The 17,973-nt window shown below is 35.1% G+C and overlaps 1 protein-coding gene across 1 annotated transcript in view; it reads right to left on the bottom strand.

The window, feature by feature from the left end:
• HERC1 (HECT and RLD domain containing E3 ubiquitin protein ligase family member 1) overlaps nt 1–17,973 on the bottom strand; it is a 102,614-nt gene that overhangs the window by 11,319 nt on the left and 73,322 nt on the right. The window contains 19 exon segments of the mRNA XM_040569397.1: nt 516–641; nt 736–801; nt 1,559–1,852; nt 2,165–2,338; nt 3,490–3,591; nt 4,130–4,276; nt 4,818–4,932; nt 5,468–5,667; nt 6,544–6,674; nt 7,543–7,734; nt 8,964–9,091; nt 11,019–11,146; nt 11,709–11,914; nt 12,735–12,948; nt 13,131–13,401; nt 14,133–14,307; nt 14,901–15,101; nt 16,334–16,386; nt 16,905–17,173. Coding sequence (XP_040425331.1) covers nt 516–641; nt 736–801; nt 1,559–1,852; nt 2,165–2,338; nt 3,490–3,591; nt 4,130–4,276; nt 4,818–4,932; nt 5,468–5,667; nt 6,544–6,674; nt 7,543–7,734; nt 8,964–9,091; nt 11,019–11,146; nt 11,709–11,914; nt 12,735–12,948; nt 13,131–13,401; nt 14,133–14,307; nt 14,901–15,101; nt 16,334–16,386; nt 16,905–17,173 — 3,192 coding nt within the window.

The following is a 17,973-nucleotide window of genomic DNA, read 5'->3' on the forward strand; positions in this document are numbered from 1 at the left end:
ACAACCCTATTAGAATCACTCATCCCATGTTTAATGGAGTTTTATTACCTAATCACATCTTAATACAAATTATTTCATTGATTCTTGCTACTAGTTTTGGCAAACCTTCTTATAGAACCATAAAATCATAGGATGGCTTAGGTTGGAAGGGACCTTGAAGATCTTCCGGTGAGAGAAATCACAATATGCTCCTATGTGAGATTTATCTTGGTGTTTCCATCCTAAATGTTAATTTTAACCCAGAAAACAAAATGGGCACATGAATTATGCTAGAGCTGTTTGGGTATTTTCATGTCACGCTCCTGTCAAGCAGTTTTGTTTTGTCAGATTTCAATGGCTTAATTTGAAATTGTCAAATAATTAAAGACTTCTTCTTTAGTGAAAATACATGTTTGAGTGTACTTTGTGGTAGATTCAAACAACAAATTGAAGACATTTAGATAGAGATTTTGACAAACAAACAATAATACATGTTATAAATCAATAAAAATAAAAACATATGTTTAAGTGATCACCTGCTGAGCCTGAGAGAATGAAGGTGCTGCTACTGGTATCATGACATTTCTACCAGCTTCTGCTAACTGTCCGTGTCTTCCTGCTCCCCACAGATACACATCACATTTGCCTCCCAAGTGCCAATCCTATGGCATAGCATGAAAGGATGCTTTAGAAAAAGAGTACTTTCAAAAGCTTGCCATGTTGAAACATAAATAAATAAAATTCAATTTTACTAACCTCTGGCCTTGATGTTGCCCAAGACATTATCTGTTCATCCATACCATTGATCCATTTACTGTTATCCTATGCAACAAAAGGCACAGTTAAGACATTCAGTTCAAGAGATGCACATTATTTAGCTGTTATGTAACACATTTATTTTTTGACTAATAACAATATGCTAATTCAAACTATTCTAAAAAAATACAAAAATAAAAATGAATGTATGCAGACTAAAATACTTGAATTTTGTCTATAGATCAAGCTTATTTCCTTACTATGCCAATCTATCAATGGCACAATTATCCATGGCTTGCAATCAAAAAATAAAATAAAAAATTGTGATGAAATAATCTTTTCCCTTTTACAGATACTTATTAGGGCTTTTTGAAGCTTTAAACGCAAACATTGTCTGAAGATGTCATACCTTGCTGATAAAATTTTCTTAATCTAACATTCTTATTTTGGTTGACATATTGTAACGAGTTATAAAGACAATTACCTCTGCCAAAATAATTCAGTGTAGGAACGTGCCAGAAAGTTACTCTGAAATCGCTATAGTTGAGCTCTAGATTTCTTGCTTCTATCACATAAGAAAATTACTGGTGTTTTTTTTTTTCCCCTCAATATGCAACTGACTTGCATTCATGACTACACACACAGGGAGCAATCTTTACAGTACACTCTATAACAGTTAATTAAAAAATAAACTTATTGCTGGTGCTTATGTGTATATATAAATATACATTATAAATATTTACAGTTCCGAGATGTTAACTGCATCATACCATATGCTTAACACTAATATGCTTTGCTGTCAAGGCAGTATAGCACATTTTACCATTAGGAGAGTAAGTTCATCCTCTGGAACAGGTTCAAGGTCTGGAACAGTAAAAGATTCTGGGAACTGTGCTCCCTTGGCCAGGGCTTCAGCAGCTTTTATGGTAGTTGAGAAACACTCTAGCCAAGCCCATTCTGTGGGACTCCAGGCTGAAGGATCAGGGAGGCAGTTCTGGTGATGAGGTGGTACTGGAGGATTGCACAACAGCTGATCTAGGTGAAGGCCCACAGCGAGTGATGCTAAGCATTGCATATAAGGACTATGAACAAGCTGGTCTCCACAAACAACATGGGGCTAAAGGTGAGGGGAATGGGGGAGAGAAATCAAACATGCAAAGTTAGGAGTATATATTCATCAATTCAGAAACAGAAGTCCTTCAAAGCTAGTCCTGTAGACAAATACTTTCTTCCACACTTAAATATTTTCTAGGATTTTAAATATTCTCAAACTAAAAGGCTGCTAGTTTTGAGAATACTGAAAGATATTTCCAAATAGGATGTAGGAAAGTCTTGGGTTTTCAGTCTTGAAACACTGAAACCTGCTGAGATTCAAACAGTTATCTTAAGTCAGACATGAATTTTAAGTATTCTCATTAACTTTTCTTACCTTTTCATAAGCATACTGTTCCTGAAGCATTATTGGCAAACGTTCCAAGAAAGCTCGCATGCAAGGAGCCATATTTAATCCTAGAACTCCTTGCTGTTTCAGTGCAGTCCTACACGTTGCAAGGATGTGATTGGAAGATATCCACTCTGATGTACAATTCACTACCAACACATCCTGTATAACAGCAGCGACAAGACACATTAGGAATTTTAAAATCATAGAACAGGATTGTTCAGCTCCACTGATTTATCACCAATTATCGTAGTTTCCAAAGGGGCCAGAAAATACATAAACTTCAGTATTTTTTATGTCTGCTAGTGAATAATCTGCTGACAAGCACCGTGGAGTAGCTCTATTCATATGCCACTTCCTCATGTGTTAACATCACATTCTCAAGGCAACATTAGGATTATCATTCCAAGGAAGAATGCAAACAGATGTTAATAAGCAGAGTTCATTTCAGTGACTGCTGTTGTAACCTTAGTTAAGGATTAGCCCTGCAATATGATCTTCAACATCTGGGCCGAATTCAGAGAAGACTTTCAAAAAATCCCCAAATATTTAGAATCAAATGCACCATGACTCTAATAACAGAAACCATAACTTGTGCCATGTTTAACTTTAGTCACAAAAAAGGCCATCTTTCGGAATAATCAGCTGTGGGGGGGTTCTGTCGTTGTTTTGTATTTTTTTTAATTACTTGAGGATGTGTAGGACACATGCAGGCTTCTAAATATTGCCACTTATGAAGCTTCTGTTCAGATACCAGAAGTTCTTGACACAGAAAACATTGAAGTAAATTCTGCTGCTCCTTAAAAAAAAATCTGAAGTTGAGGCTGGTTGAGACTAAATTAAATCACTAAGGAGTTTTATTTGTTTTGGGAAATGAAACATCTCTTCATGCTGCATAAACGAAAAATTAAGTGTCTTTATCCTATTTTTGTGTCCCATTTACAGCTGCCACCGTTAAACAGAAAAGTTGATATAACCAGTGTGCAGCATCCTTTATAACCCCCAGTTCAGAAGGTTTTCTCCCTCCTCCACCTCCACTGCCCAAAACTCAACATGAGATACTTCAAAAAAAAAATCTTTTTAGGGTCAAGTGATAGTTGAAAGTCAAAGCAACGTAGCTTACAAATATAACAGGGTTAGACAGACTGTCAGTTACCCAAGCAGCTTTGTACACAAGTACGTTTGGATAACATAAGCCAATAAACAGAGATGGGTCCTGCCTGCATACTTCTTTGAAAAAGACAAAGGTTTTATTTTAATAAGATAATTCTCAGTACAAAAATTTAAAAGATTATTTTAACACACAGTATCACCTTTGATCTGTTAGAACACGCAGCTACTCCAACTTCAGGTATCCATACCGCAGTCTGAATAGCTCCAGAACCTATTACAACACTCTGTAATACTGAACCATCCTAAGGAAAGAAGTGTTTTATGTCAGTGTGTATACAGCTACTTTTCCATTTAAATACAGACAAAGTATATTCCTAAGGGATGATATACTCCCAAGCTGTTCAATAAACTTCTTAAAAAATGAAATGTCTATACTAAAAGCAAAAATCCATCTAGCAATTTTATCATACAAAGGACATAACGTAACAAAGGATTTAGAAGTGTTTAATACTAAACATTGTTTGATTCTTGGACAAGTTCTTGTAGTAAATGAATATATTGTTCCCATCTGTAACAAGAGCGGCTGCTTCTGCAAGGCCTGACTAACGTGACCAAGACTAAAGAGTGAATAAGTAGTAGAACCCTAAAATACAAAGTACTTGAATGTTAAGTATAATTTTAATTTATCTTTTATTAAGTATAACATCATACCATTATTTTATACTACACTTTCTCTCATTTGTAACAGACTGGGGGAAAACAAAAAGAGAGTCTGATGACTTGACCATTTGAGATACTTACACTAAAAAAATAATCATGCCTCCTCTAAGACAATCTTACCCGTAAAGACCAAATATTCATGAGACCTCCAAGTCCACCAGATACTAATGCCAGTCCATCAGGACTGAATGCAACAGTCCGAACAGGAGTAATATGGCCTCTCAGCTGAAATACACACTTGACTTCTACTGGCTTTCTGTATCCATCCTGCAAATCATTTCATAGTTATGGAACAATGAACTTGTTACAGAAAAAGGAATAGCATAATTTAACTTCTATATTCTGTAATAAACACTGATAATTTGTAGAGATGTAGTAATTTCCACAGGATAATGAAGTCCAAAATTATAAATATCTTTGTCATGTTATCATCTTTTCTCCCTGTACAAAATGACATCAACATTAAAGACTGCATTACAATTTAATTTTATGTTGGTTAAATTTATTGTGACTTAATTTACCTAGAAAGAATTTAAAACACTTAGTGAATTTTAGTATAAATTTAACAACTTTAAAGAATGGAAACAGTTCAAAATACATTCTCTAGCTAAATAAAATTCACTTAAACCTGTGATTTTTCATTTCCTGTTCTAAAAATGCCTACAAATGTAATATATATATATATTATTTTTTTTTTCAGCAAACACCTTCTCTTAGTAAATTTGAGATTTGAGTAATTTGTTCACATTTCCCTCCTCCCCAGTCTCAGAACAAGCAAAGGGAATTTCTTAAACACTACTCCTTCTACCTTGGCACTTGTTTCTTGGTCCCACCATCCTTCTGAGTATGTTGAGCTGGACTGCAATGTGGTTACTATGTCCTGGGGAACAGTCCAGACACACACCAAACCATTGTGGCATCCTCTGAAGGAAGTCAGGATAAATCAGAAAACCAAAGTAAAGGTATTAATATAAAGTATTAACTAACAAAACGTCCTGAAAATATCAGTTGGCACCACCTTTCTATAAAACTATATCGATCAAATCATCTAAAGTGGAAAGGAGTGTTACCCATGGATAAATGCATTTCTCCTATTCCACTCCCTAAACTCCCAACCCTCATGCCAACACTTTTTGATTTTTACTAACACCGTAATCTCAAAAAAAAAGAAAAATATATTTGCAGGAAAACAACAAATTTCAAGCACAGGTTCACCATGCACAGGTCTTATGACAGAGAAAACAGTAAACATGACCAGACCCACACTTTCCATTTAAATTTGGATGCTTTATGGATCTCATGAAAACTGGCTTACTGAGTAAACATTATTTGAAAAAACACAACACTTATGTTTGCTCTAGACATTAATGACCAGTAGAATTAAAAAAAAAAAAAATAATAATAATAAAAAAAACACCCAACTGCAAAAGAGCTAAAACAAACAAAAAAATTACATACGTAGCTAGTAAAAGCTGTAACTTGGGTCCTTTCCCTGGAAGAGCACACCACGCAATGCCATTCACAAGAGCTGGATGGGGCAGTGAATGCAGACGTCTCCAAGACTCTCCCATATATCCCCAGAGTTTCACTGTTTCTTCTTTGGCACATGTCAGGAGGATCTTACCAGTTGGATCCCACTTCATACTAACAATCATATCCTATTAGATTTTAAAAATTGAATGCTGGTGTGAAGTAACACAGTAAGAACAAAGGAAATTTAACTGCCAGAGCTAATCCAATGTTTAATTACTAATAACAAAGAACATTTTATTCTCAAATCCTAACAAGTAAAGATAATATGAATGATACTTTTCAGAACACTCACATTTTTTATATTTTTTAATTGCAGCAGGAATTACCTTAAAGGTATTGGCTTCATAAGCTTATTAGGCAATGGGACCAATGACGTACTGAGTCTAACCAATGTAGGAAAGAAGAGCCCATAGTGGAAAAGCCAAGTCTAGTTTTATCGCCACAGCTTGCTCACTTCTGTGACTACCACACTTCAAATATTTAAGACAAATTCATGGAAGCATTCAAGATGTTTTTAATAAACTTTCCTTTGGGAAATTCTCTTCTTAGCCTAATAACTCATTAGTCAAGTTATTCATGACTTATTATGTACACCAAAGCAAAGGATCAAAACCTTTACAGCTGCATATTTAGAAAAAGATCTTTTGCTTTGCACAGTAACTTAAGCTTTACAAAAACATGTGGCATGACCAAAATTAACATTTTTAATATTTGTTAAGTGCTTTTACAAATGAAGTCTTTTTAAATCCAGATGCCCATAATACATACCCATTGCTGTATGCACATACACTTCACAATCTCCAACAGCAAAAAAGGCTGTAATTCTCTCTTTTTTTTTTTTAATTTGGTAGACTGTTCCTCTTTACTCTATTGTATTTAGTATGTCAGAAATAGATATTATGAATATGTGCTTGATTTTATAATTTCCAAATACAGAAAACAACTTAAACAGACTGTGACCTGCAGAAATTATAGATTAGTTTTAAAATGAGTAACTCTACCTTGTGTGCATCAACTAGAACAATTTCTCCTTTTTCAAGTGGTTCCTTTGTTCCTATTAGCAACTTTCCATCTGAATAGCCAACTGCAAATGGTCTGTCTTCACTGAACCAGGCAAGGCATGTGACGGAAACTATGTAGACAGGTAACACAAAACTTAATTATCACTCCTTCCAAAAGGTGTGCAAGTGTAATTGTCTAAAATATTAAGTGCATGAAAACTTCCCCTCCCCACCAAGGTTACCTGACATACTTTTTGTCTGAGAATTTTCTTGAATTTGTACAGTAAAGAAAGAAGCAAGTGCCCCTGTAATCACAGATGTTGAAATCCCTGTTAGATTTTTTTTTTCCACTCTTCTTCATTAAAATAACTGGATTTATATTCCTGACATGGTGAAAATTATCTATGCTAAGGAAAAGAAAAAAGTAGACGAAATCCTATACATGTGTCTGAAATTGGGATGCTTCTAAGAAAACCACTGAAAGCCACTTCAGCCTTTGTCAGTATCTAGATAGCACCTCACTTGCTTCTGCCAAAAAAATAAAATCATACTTCTTGGAGAAACAATATGCAAAACCACAAAACGCTACCTAAGATGTACTATTTGATGTCCCCTGGGACTGGAACTATAAAAGAAAAATAGCAGTAATTACGGAATTCAGATGATACTGTCTACCTGACCTCTTTAGAGAGAACAGACACTGCAGAGAATCTATATTGATTTATTTTTTTTATGATGACAAGGAATGTCACGATTTGACTAGGCCACTACAAACTGTTGGTCTTTGCTGTAAAAGGAACCTAGGTGCAGACTGAGATTCCACACTTTCCTCCTCCCATGAACACAAGTGAATGATGCTTGCGAGCAAAGTATCAGAAGTTGTATCCCCATGAACAATAAAAATAGGGATTATATACTTGTTAAATTATTAAAAAAAAAAAAGGGGGGGGGGACACTTTTACTTTTAAGCTCTGTTTAAATATTAAAACAGTCACCTACCATCCTTTCTGTAGCAGTGTTCCAATTCTATCCGGTGCATGGTTGAAATATCCACAACTTCAATAAGTCCAAGAGATCCATCCATACGGCCAATTAATAGCAATTCTCCTTTCCATGCTGCCGCTGGCCCTTCTTCCGGCCAAGCTAATGCAGATACCCAGTGAGGCTGAAGATCTAATAATCCTTTTCCTCCTAGGAACCCAAAAAAAATGTTTTAAACTGCTTCATCTTCATAAAGAAAATAATGCAACAGAAATACTTTCCATGGGAAAATATCAAAAGACCCTATTTACAGCTAGGATATGCTACAAATTCACATAAATTACAAGACTATGAAGCAGTGGACCACTAATCTCCACAGACTCAAAATCTAGCTAACAAATCTCAATTTTCAGTCAAGTTAAGTAGTTTCATTAAAGGAGGAAGCTAAATTCTTCAGTACTCAGACCATTTATACTTTTCCTGTGGACTGCCTATTAATGTGGACAGCGTCAGCAGTGATCTTCCTAAGCACAGAACTGCATAATAATGTTTCTTCAGAGATTAAAAGCAACAAAGTGACTAACCGTCTTCCTCTCACAAGAGTTCTAAAGGTATTATTCTGAACTGGTTAAACACAGCAAAAATGACAGGAAAGATGTAAGAGAATCCACTTAGAGACACTTGCAAACCGAATCAAGGAATTAGGAAGGACCTTTCTGGATCAGGCTCAGTCCTCCTTATCACAATGCAATCTTATAAATTTATCTAATACATTTTAAAGTATTTCTTCCTCAGTCATCATCCTTCCTTATAAACTATTTGGTATCACAATCTTTTTAACACCAGAAACATTCTTGAAGTTATTCATGGACTACTTATTTCCATTTCTTCTAGTGGTAACACTATTCATTTTTGCTTAAACAGGTGCTTTTTCTCTCTGGGCTTTTAGTGGTTACCTTCCTAATGTATTGATTTATAATCTTATTCCTCTGAGACTCTTTTGTTCAGCTACATAAACCAAGCTTAGTCATTGTGCTCTCAGCAGGTTTTCCATCTCTTCCACTGTAATCCACCCCTGCATCTGTTTCAGCCAATTTTGGCATTCTCCATACCTTTTGTAGAAAACTAAGTCCTGTGGACTATGGGACCATATTTGCAAACAAAACACCAGGAGTGATCAAGCCTCAAACCTAAACATCACATACAACAAGAACTCATAACTGGTGCTCAGTTTTCTACTGAATTAATTATAAGGCATGCATCAATTTGTGGTTAGTGCCTTCCTCTAATTGAACAAGTTGACAAGATATTATGGAACATGGCAGGTATTTAAATTGGAAAGCACACACAAATAGTTAGGTAAACAAAGATTCAATGCTTTGGCAGCTTCCCTAGAAATACATTGTATGGTAAAGTGTTCACCGGTATTTAGAGCATACCATTTACTTGCCATATGTTCACCATCTTTTCCGTAGCTCCAGCCAGATACTTGCCACTGATGCTCCAACAGACAAGAGACAAACTAAGGTCACTGGGTGACCCCAGACTTTCTTCAGAATCGCCTTCTCTGTAACAGGATAAAATAAAGTAATTGAAAAAGGGCATTTCCTTTAAGCAGACTAGATTATGATCATTGTATTGCATGCTGATTATTAAGAATTTGACCTGATCTGCAGAGGGTCCATGTAACTAAAGAGTTTAGGTGACTAAAAATTCTAGATAATGTGAAAGCTACCCTAATTTCTAAAAATTATATCTAACAATAAGCTACGCTAATTGCTGGAAATTCTTTTTAATGATAAGCTACGCTAACTGTTGAAGATTCTAAATAACAATAAGCTGCACTGATTGCTATAATTTTTATGTGATGATAAAGCTCTAATAATAACCACAACCCTGTGGCCAGTCCTCATTCTACCCAGGATCCCTAAAAGAACTTGCCTGTCCCTGTAGCACTGGGTGACACCTACTCATATCTCAAATTTAACATCTTTGGTGAGGACAAAGCTTTCCAGGAAGTCATGAAATGAAACAGAATAGGCTGAACAAAAGAAAGAAAAGATGTACATCTTGCTTTCAGTTCTAGCCTAAACTCTTCCTCCTGTTAGAACAAAAATTCTACTTTAAAGTTTGTTTGACTACCTGTAACAGAACCTATGTTATATTTCCCCTAATGACATACAGGATAGGTGGAGTTTTACTGATTTTAGTTACAGGAAAATGAAGGTTTTAACATTAGTCAGGATGCTTATTACAGGCCAAATACTGTATCACCCCTGTACTTCTGGAGATGCAGCAAGAGCATGCTAGTGTCTTCTTGCTCAAGCAGGAGACAGTTCGTTTGTGAATACTACAGGCAATGTGATTTTTTAACTATTATAAATAACATTAACGTATTAACATTAAAAAGTAACAGAATAGATAGTAATATTGTATCATAGAATAGTCATCTAGTAACATTTAAACAATACTCCTCCAAACTCAAAAAACAAAAAGCACCCTCACAAAGAGGAGATAATTCTATCACAAAGAAGGGATAATGCCTTTTCTTATGATCACCTCTAGGGGCTAAAAAACAAAAATAAAATTCCACCTTTAAAGATTGACACTTATCCACCACAATAATGAATATAAATAGAACTATGCTGTGTTTGTATTTAAAGCCATTGTTGAATTGTTAGCAATGAAGCCCAAGAAAGTACTGAACTCTTGATCTACTTTACAGGAAACACACACTTCTGCCACCTGGATAACAGACATCTGGTAAAGAAAGTAGCTGGTCTCATTTCAATCTTCTGAAGTCAAGCTGCATGTCATTCTGTTTGTTACTTTTAAGGTAGCATCTAACAGTAGCAAGCAAGCAAACTAATAAAGACTGCTAAGAAATCATCATGAAACAACCTTTTAGTTCACTACTGCTTCTTCATTCTCCCCGATTTAAAATCGCATAAACTGTACTAAGGAATTGCCAGATTGTAATCTTTCTTCTTTTTTGGACACATCCAAATGACACAAATGTACTTTCCAGACACTCTGCTGAAGGTGTATTACTCTAAGTTCCTGAAGCCCAGAAGTCACAAATTCTTTTCTGACACTTGACTGAAACCACTACATTCATTATTATCTTGTTATACATTTTACCTGTTCACTGAAACACACTGAAGGAACATTTTACCTTTTTTTTTCCTTATGTATGACTGACCCTTACAGTTTTTATTTTACTCATTCATCATTAGATGAAATTATCAAGACTATTTTTAAACAGTTTTAACATGATCTCCTTATACTGACTCTTATCAGCTTGATATTTAAGTTGTGTTTTCTCTTTTAAGACACTTAATTTACATTGCCTATCATAAACACAGCAACAGTTCCAAGAACAAAAAAGATGAAATAATGTCCATGCAGGAGAAATTGCATGATTGGCTCCTTTCATTATCTTGCACAGTTACAACTTATATGAAGTATCTGATTATTACAAAGAATTAACTTACAATTTGTTGAGCACACACGTTTGTTGCAATGAATACTGCTTCTTGGTAACATTCCACACTCTTATGGTACCATCATTTCCACTAGTTGCCAGAAGTCCCTTTTTATTGCACCAAACACATGTCATGACCTACAAATGTCAAAGCGATCATGGCAAAATTGAGTTTAAACCCAAAGCTAAGGTATATTTGCTCACTAATATTAATGCAAACTTTAACCACCAGGACACAGCATTAGCTACATTACTGAAATATACTATAATCACCAAACCCAATACAGTTTTCTACATTTGCAGTACGATGTAATGTCACTAAGCATATTTTATAAGAATGCTGCTATTTGTTCAGACCCACTGCTCCACAGGCCACTATTGCAGAGTAGATGTTAACTACTACGACAGAAAAACCTCTTCAAATTATGATCTAGTCTAAAAAAACTTATGGTGATTATAATAACTTAATGCGCTGAGAACAGTTTCATGTCTCCTTTAATAGAAGCTTCAAAGAACCTAGTCATTTTTCTGTATCAGAAGTACCCTCAAGCAGTAATATAGTTTATCACCAAAAATTACTTTTTGTGGTAAATCATTTCAGTCAGTGTATTTGTAAAATAAAACTATTTTATTTTTTCTGTATTCTGCAAAAGAAGTAGACTATTAAAATTCATGCAATCTTGGTAGAAATCATGCTTACCCTGTTCTGATGAGCCTCTAATTTTATGAAGGAACATTTTCGTAAGTCTCCCCCCATATCAGCAAGGGTCTGAGGAATAGTTTGATTATCTCGATCATGAGCTGCAAGAGTTCGCACCAGCTGCTGAGCAGCCCACTGCCTATGTTGTGAAGATAACCTTGAAGAAAGGCAGCAAGCTGCTAGTGCATTAGCCAGCTCCAGAGGGCCTACAGCAGAAGGATCATAGGAAGGATGGGCATACAAATGGGCAATTAAACCTGCTTAAACAAAACAATGAGATGATGCCTAGATGAGTACCAAACAGAAGTACACAAACGAACACAGCATTAGCTATAATTTCCAGAAAAAAATAAAAAGATTAACAACCTTTTTATAAGAATGTTGCAACTAACAGTAACTATTAGGAAAAAAAATATCTTCTGATACCAAGAGAAAAATAACCTCCTTTAAATTTACACAAAAACTAAACAAGAGAATTATGAGTAGTCTTATTCCCACCATATGGAAAATGGTTATTCAAAGCATAAGTGCTGTCTAAACAGCAAAATGCCTCCTCTGACAGAGATAAGCTGCTGTCACCATTATGTCCTTCCCTCCCGTGAATACAGCAACAGTCTGCCGTGAAGACACAAAAGTTGTTTTTTGTTTCCCTGACTTCTCACAGCAGAGGCGACAAACTTTTCTATGACAGAGAGAGAAAAAGTACTTGGGTGGCAGGAATCAACTGTTTTTCCCTTTAATTTTATCATGTGGCACAACTGAGGCCAAATGCTATACCTATATGGCTTTGAATACAGAAAAACGCTTAGATTTCTTTTCAAGTGATGGAAGATACAAGTATGCAATAAAACCATATTTCTAAATAAAATTTGTGTACTGAACTATAAGACTACTTCAATGAAAACAAGTTCTGTACATTTTGAGAGCATATTTATTTATAATTATTCTAGCAACCCTCCTTAAATAGAAATGACAAATTGAAGATTTAATAATTAATTTTTAGAATAAATAGAAGTCTTCTCATACCTTTCTTTTCAATTTCTGCTTTATCATAATTTGGCCTCAGTTTGGCCCCTTTGTCTGCCAACAATGCTACAAGTGCCTGAGTAACCACAAAATTCGGAGATGTTACAAGTTTGTTTTCTTCAGCAATTCCTCTTAAAAAGCTTGGCAAAAATTTTCGTTGAATTGGATCATCAACTGTTGTTAAGTTTACACCAGTTGCTGCAGAAATCAAATTCTAAAAATAAACAATTAAATAAAATAAATAACCAGAACGAGCAAAATAATCACATTTAATAATACTACTAATAACAATAAATTAATAAACTATCACAAAGTATGTATACAATGGATTGCTTGATCTCACGTGTAAGCAGTTTAATATTTAATATATATTAATTTAATATATAACAGTCATACCTGCGTACATAACTGAACCAGCAGTTTAGCAGCACTAGGAGTGTTTGATGCCAAACAGCCTACTGCTGTACTCAGGTAGGCAAGACAAGATATAGGCTTGCTTGTTTTGCTGTGTATTCCTCTAGTTCGCTCTGTTGAACTTGACACAGTGGATGGACTTGTGGAGAGTCCTGCTCTCCCTGCTGCAGCGAGGCACATTAAACGAACCAAAGTTCTGATATCTGTTAATCCCAAGGATTCAAGACCAGCTGCCAGACTACAGCTGGAGCCACTGTGAAAAATGAAAACAAATGCTCTTGGTTTTGCTAGTATATTCATAAAGAGAGTTATATTTGGCCAAAACTATTCCCAAACCATTAGTGAACATTGCCTGTTTGATTAGCTGGATATTGCTAAGGTTCAGGGGGAAGGAGAATAGAGAGAAATGAAGCTGCAGACCCTTCCACTCCTCTTCTTTTAAGCTGAGAGTGAAGACAAAAACTGTTACAGCCTTGCCCTAGCAAAAATCCATGTGTTTACCTGAAACCACTCATAAACAAAGTTACATGGATAATTCATTTTTAGAATTATGCTATGGCAATATGCATATGCCAGATGTCTTTGACTTCTTCACAGCTGCACAGTCTTGTACAAAACCCATATTTAAATCCTCATATCCCATTAACTCCTGCAATACCTCTTCTTTCCTGTAATGTTTACCTTTACGTTCTAATACTTGTCTTGAACAAAAACCAACTGGCAAACATAGAATCATTATGTTTCAAGTGGTTAATATTACTGAAGTCTGCCTTCTATATGCAGTGTAGAAGTCTCTTTCATAAAGTTTGAAGATAGGGCTCAAAAGAACAAAATCAACAAAACCTGCTTTCTTAACAGTATGATTTAAGTATTTAAAGTGAGAATCAACTTTCCCAAATAACTTAAAACTGCATTCTTATCAAACATAATTTCATAACTGATTCCAAATGAAAAGGCAGAAATGTTGCCAAGGATGCCACAAACCTGACAGACAAAAGTGAGAGCGCTCTCATAACCATAGTTCTTGCAAGGAGGACTTGTGCAGCAGCTGTCACTCTTCTTAGGGCCATAACACGGTCATGTGGATTTACTAGGGCAGCTGCCTGTTCTCCTAAGGTTATCCTGCCAGAAGAACTTTTTTCTATAGAGCCATGACAGCCTTGGAAATAACAATCTGTGTTAGTGTTCAAGAAAACCAGAACATTATCATATGGTAATAAGCACAGAAGGAAATTCAGCATAGACTTGCTTAAAAAAACTTAAGTTTTCAACATTTCATATGTACAGAACTATAGCAAGTGGAAAATACACTCCTGAAATTTTACATAACTTAATTACTACTTATTTTCAAAGCTAGATAATCAACAACTTGATATTACTGAAGTTAAATAATTCTTCTGTTTCCCTTGTCCATTAGAGGGGTCTACGAAGTTAAGTATTGATCCTGCATTTCAGTAGGATAGCAAATCACAACTTAAATCCATGAATCTTTAAATTGTGCAAAACATGCTACTGGCATTTCTTGTAGAAATATGGTCGCAACTTTATCAGTAAATCAAAGTTTCAAGACCTCTGTCAATAAAAATGCCTCACACTCCTCAAGAACCCCCTTATAATAAAAGGAAACTTTAGAATCTGTCTTTGTTTCTACATGGAACAGGAAAGACTGACAAAATACTTCTGCATCACTCCTATAAAAGTACACCAAAGGGGACATATTCATTCTGTGAATGAAACTAGTATCAAATTTACCTATTTGCATCAATGTTTCTTCCATACTGTTGGTGGCTGTCACCATTGCAACTGACGCACCCAGAGGGTCACTATCAGGGAACTGTACAGGTTCAGGCACAATACGTCGATCATTTAACCCAAGAGGTCCAGCCAGTAATTCAAACTCCTCTTCTCCTGTCAGCTTTTCATCTTCATCTACATCTAACATATCCCAGTCTTCTACAATTGGAGAAATACAATTGAACTTGGTTACAAAATCTGAAAGTAGTAAACAATTTTAATAAATTAAAATAAATAAGTAAATACAGAGTATAAACCATGAATTGCAATCTGCAACTTAGTAGCCTTAATTCCCATCTTTAGATGTTGCCATAGGCACAACACAGTGAATCAGAACCCCGTCCCCTTTCCCATCTCCATTAAATCTGGTCTTTATTTCTGCTGCAGAGAACTTTCATAGAAGATTCTCTGAATAACCATTTTTTTAAAACAAAGAAACAAGAAGTCATTGTATCTAGCACAAGACAACTCCACAACCTGGAATACCTTGAGAAGTGTGAACATACAGTTGAGCTTTAAATCACGACAACAGGTGTGTATTCCAAAGGACCAAACAATAAAGAAAGTTACTAGAAATTTCTAGTCTTCATATTTATCAAAAAAGTATGCACAAGTTCTGAGGTCATATTTGTACATCCAGGTTTTTGCCTTTCCTTCCCCCACATCAGCTCCCAGCCCCTCCCTCCCCCACCAAACACTGTAATTGTAATTCAGTTATGTACTCCACTAGTACATTCACTTCCCAGCCATTTACACAGAAGCCAACTTATATTTAGTTACCTCTCCCTCTCTGTTTCACTCCCCATACAATAGAATCTCAACAGCTTTTACCTGCTGGAAAACAAACTTAAGTTCTGGAGCACTCATTTACTCTTAGATATACAAATGTGGCAACTCATGTAACTGTGAGCATACAAGCTACAGAAAGGCCCAGAATCAAAGAATGACCAGAGTCACTAGAAATAGTCTGCTCAAGTGTGAAAGACATTCTCAATACATTCTCGGCTAGTAAAAAGGTAGAAAGAGTAAAAATAAGCCTAATGGCAGACTTTCAAGACTCTAACTTATGCTAATTAACCTCTCCTAAAATGGCAGCTAATGAAATCCATTTCAATATAAAATTTTGCATGTGCAATTCTGGATATAACATCAACTTACAACACCTCATCAAACAAAGCTGAATATTAGCCATTAGATGAAATAGAAGGGGAAAATGTCACTGATTTATTTCCATTTGAACTTAAATAAATAAATAAGTCTAGTATGAAGATTTAAAAGTATATCTTCAAGTACAGTTTCATTCCATATTTATTTGCATTTTTGTTTATGGAAAAATAAAAATACTGTGTAAGTGTGAAGTATTCAGTATATTCAAAAACTTTAAAACATACCTTCATAGACACTGTCTTGTTTACCTATTAAATCGGGAGCCTGGCCTTTGTACCTATATGGAAAAAAGAACAAAGGAAGTAACTAAATGACTCCAATACTTTACATAATATGCATACCAGTTTTAAATTCTGTTTACTGTAAGGTTACTTTACTGTTAGGTCAACATATATATAACTTGTGGAAATGACTAGCGACAGAGAAACGAATAAAACAGCTTCTAAAAGTGTGTATGGAGGGGGGAAGCATTTTGCAGTATGAATGTAGCAAAGGCCCATAAAAATACTGGAATTTTCAGACAAAACAAAAAAAAAGTTTTTGAACAAGAATAGGCAACATTTGAAGAAATAATTCCTTTTTTTTTTCATAAAAAAAAAAAGATGGGCTTTTTTCTAAATATGCCTTTGTTAATATAGAGAAAGATTTCAAGCCTCAGTTAAAATTAATATGGACAACAGTTCCACTAGAAATTTTAATTTCTTCAATCAAATTCTTAAAATCCATATACTAGTAAGCATTTTTTAAGTTATCTTCTTTCTTCACACACACTATTCCACTCTTTTATTTCTGTACCTTTCTGAAGCTGATGTTTTAGATTTACTCTTCAGGGCTAAGTACTTCTCTCTGCAGATGCCACATAATAAATAGTAGGGATTTCCGCTTCCACATTCACCACCAAACCATCCATCTACGTAAGAACCATTGCTACGGTAGCCCTGACGATTTGCACTGCGACCGCAGCCTGGATGGTTTCTTTTCATATGTTGATTGAAGCTGACAACACTCGATTCACACAGTTCACAAACTACTACTTCTTCTCTGTCTTCAGATTCACAAACATGCTGCAAAATAAGATTTTCATGTTAGTTGTAGAGCATAATTACCTTCATATTAGATACAAAAATACGCCAATATTGTTAAGTGGATGTTCGTGCCCAGTTCTATTACATAGATCAGTACTTGTAAGGTTAACTTCCACAAAAGTAAAGCAGAAATGGGCAACTTATGACACAATGAAGAGCAGATCATCTGAGAACAGGAAAAACACTGGGATGTAAATCAGAGGACGAGTATTATTTTTCACATATAACTTTGCTAGTTTACGTTTAACACTGTATTTATCTTCTTCTTACAACTTGACTGAGACTAGACATAAAAAAGAAGAAAGAATTCACTGTTTCCAGACAATCAGCCTTTATATTTACTGAGCAACATTAATAATTTGTGTCAATACATTCTGAGGTGTTGCCTGGATTTAGAGTTCATTCTTCTAGAATTACATCTCTATCCTACTTAATTTCATCAAGATGCTCCAATGAAACAAGCCCTCTGAAGATTATACATGCCTACTGAAACCTGTTTCATGTTACACAGCAGTCACATAACATCATAATTAGGAGATGAAAGTTTAGTCTTGTAGGTTGCTTGTCAAGTTGAGATGGATAATACAATGATTAACAAACTACAGTTCATGTATTTCTCTTTCAAATCAAATGTACTTTGAGTGGGCTAACCAACAACTGAGTGAGGACTGTCACTATATCCTTCTTAGAGTCTGATACCCAACATTACTAAATTAAGATAGCAAAACTGATTTAAGTGTAAATTATGTTGCTACAGATCTGATTTATTCTTTTATTAT

Source organism: Cygnus olor, chromosome 11 (assembly GCF_009769625.2).
Source record: "Cygnus olor isolate bCygOlo1 chromosome 11, bCygOlo1.pri.v2, whole genome shotgun sequence".
Lineage (NCBI taxonomy): Eukaryota > Metazoa > Chordata > Aves > Anseriformes > Anatidae > Cygnus > Cygnus olor.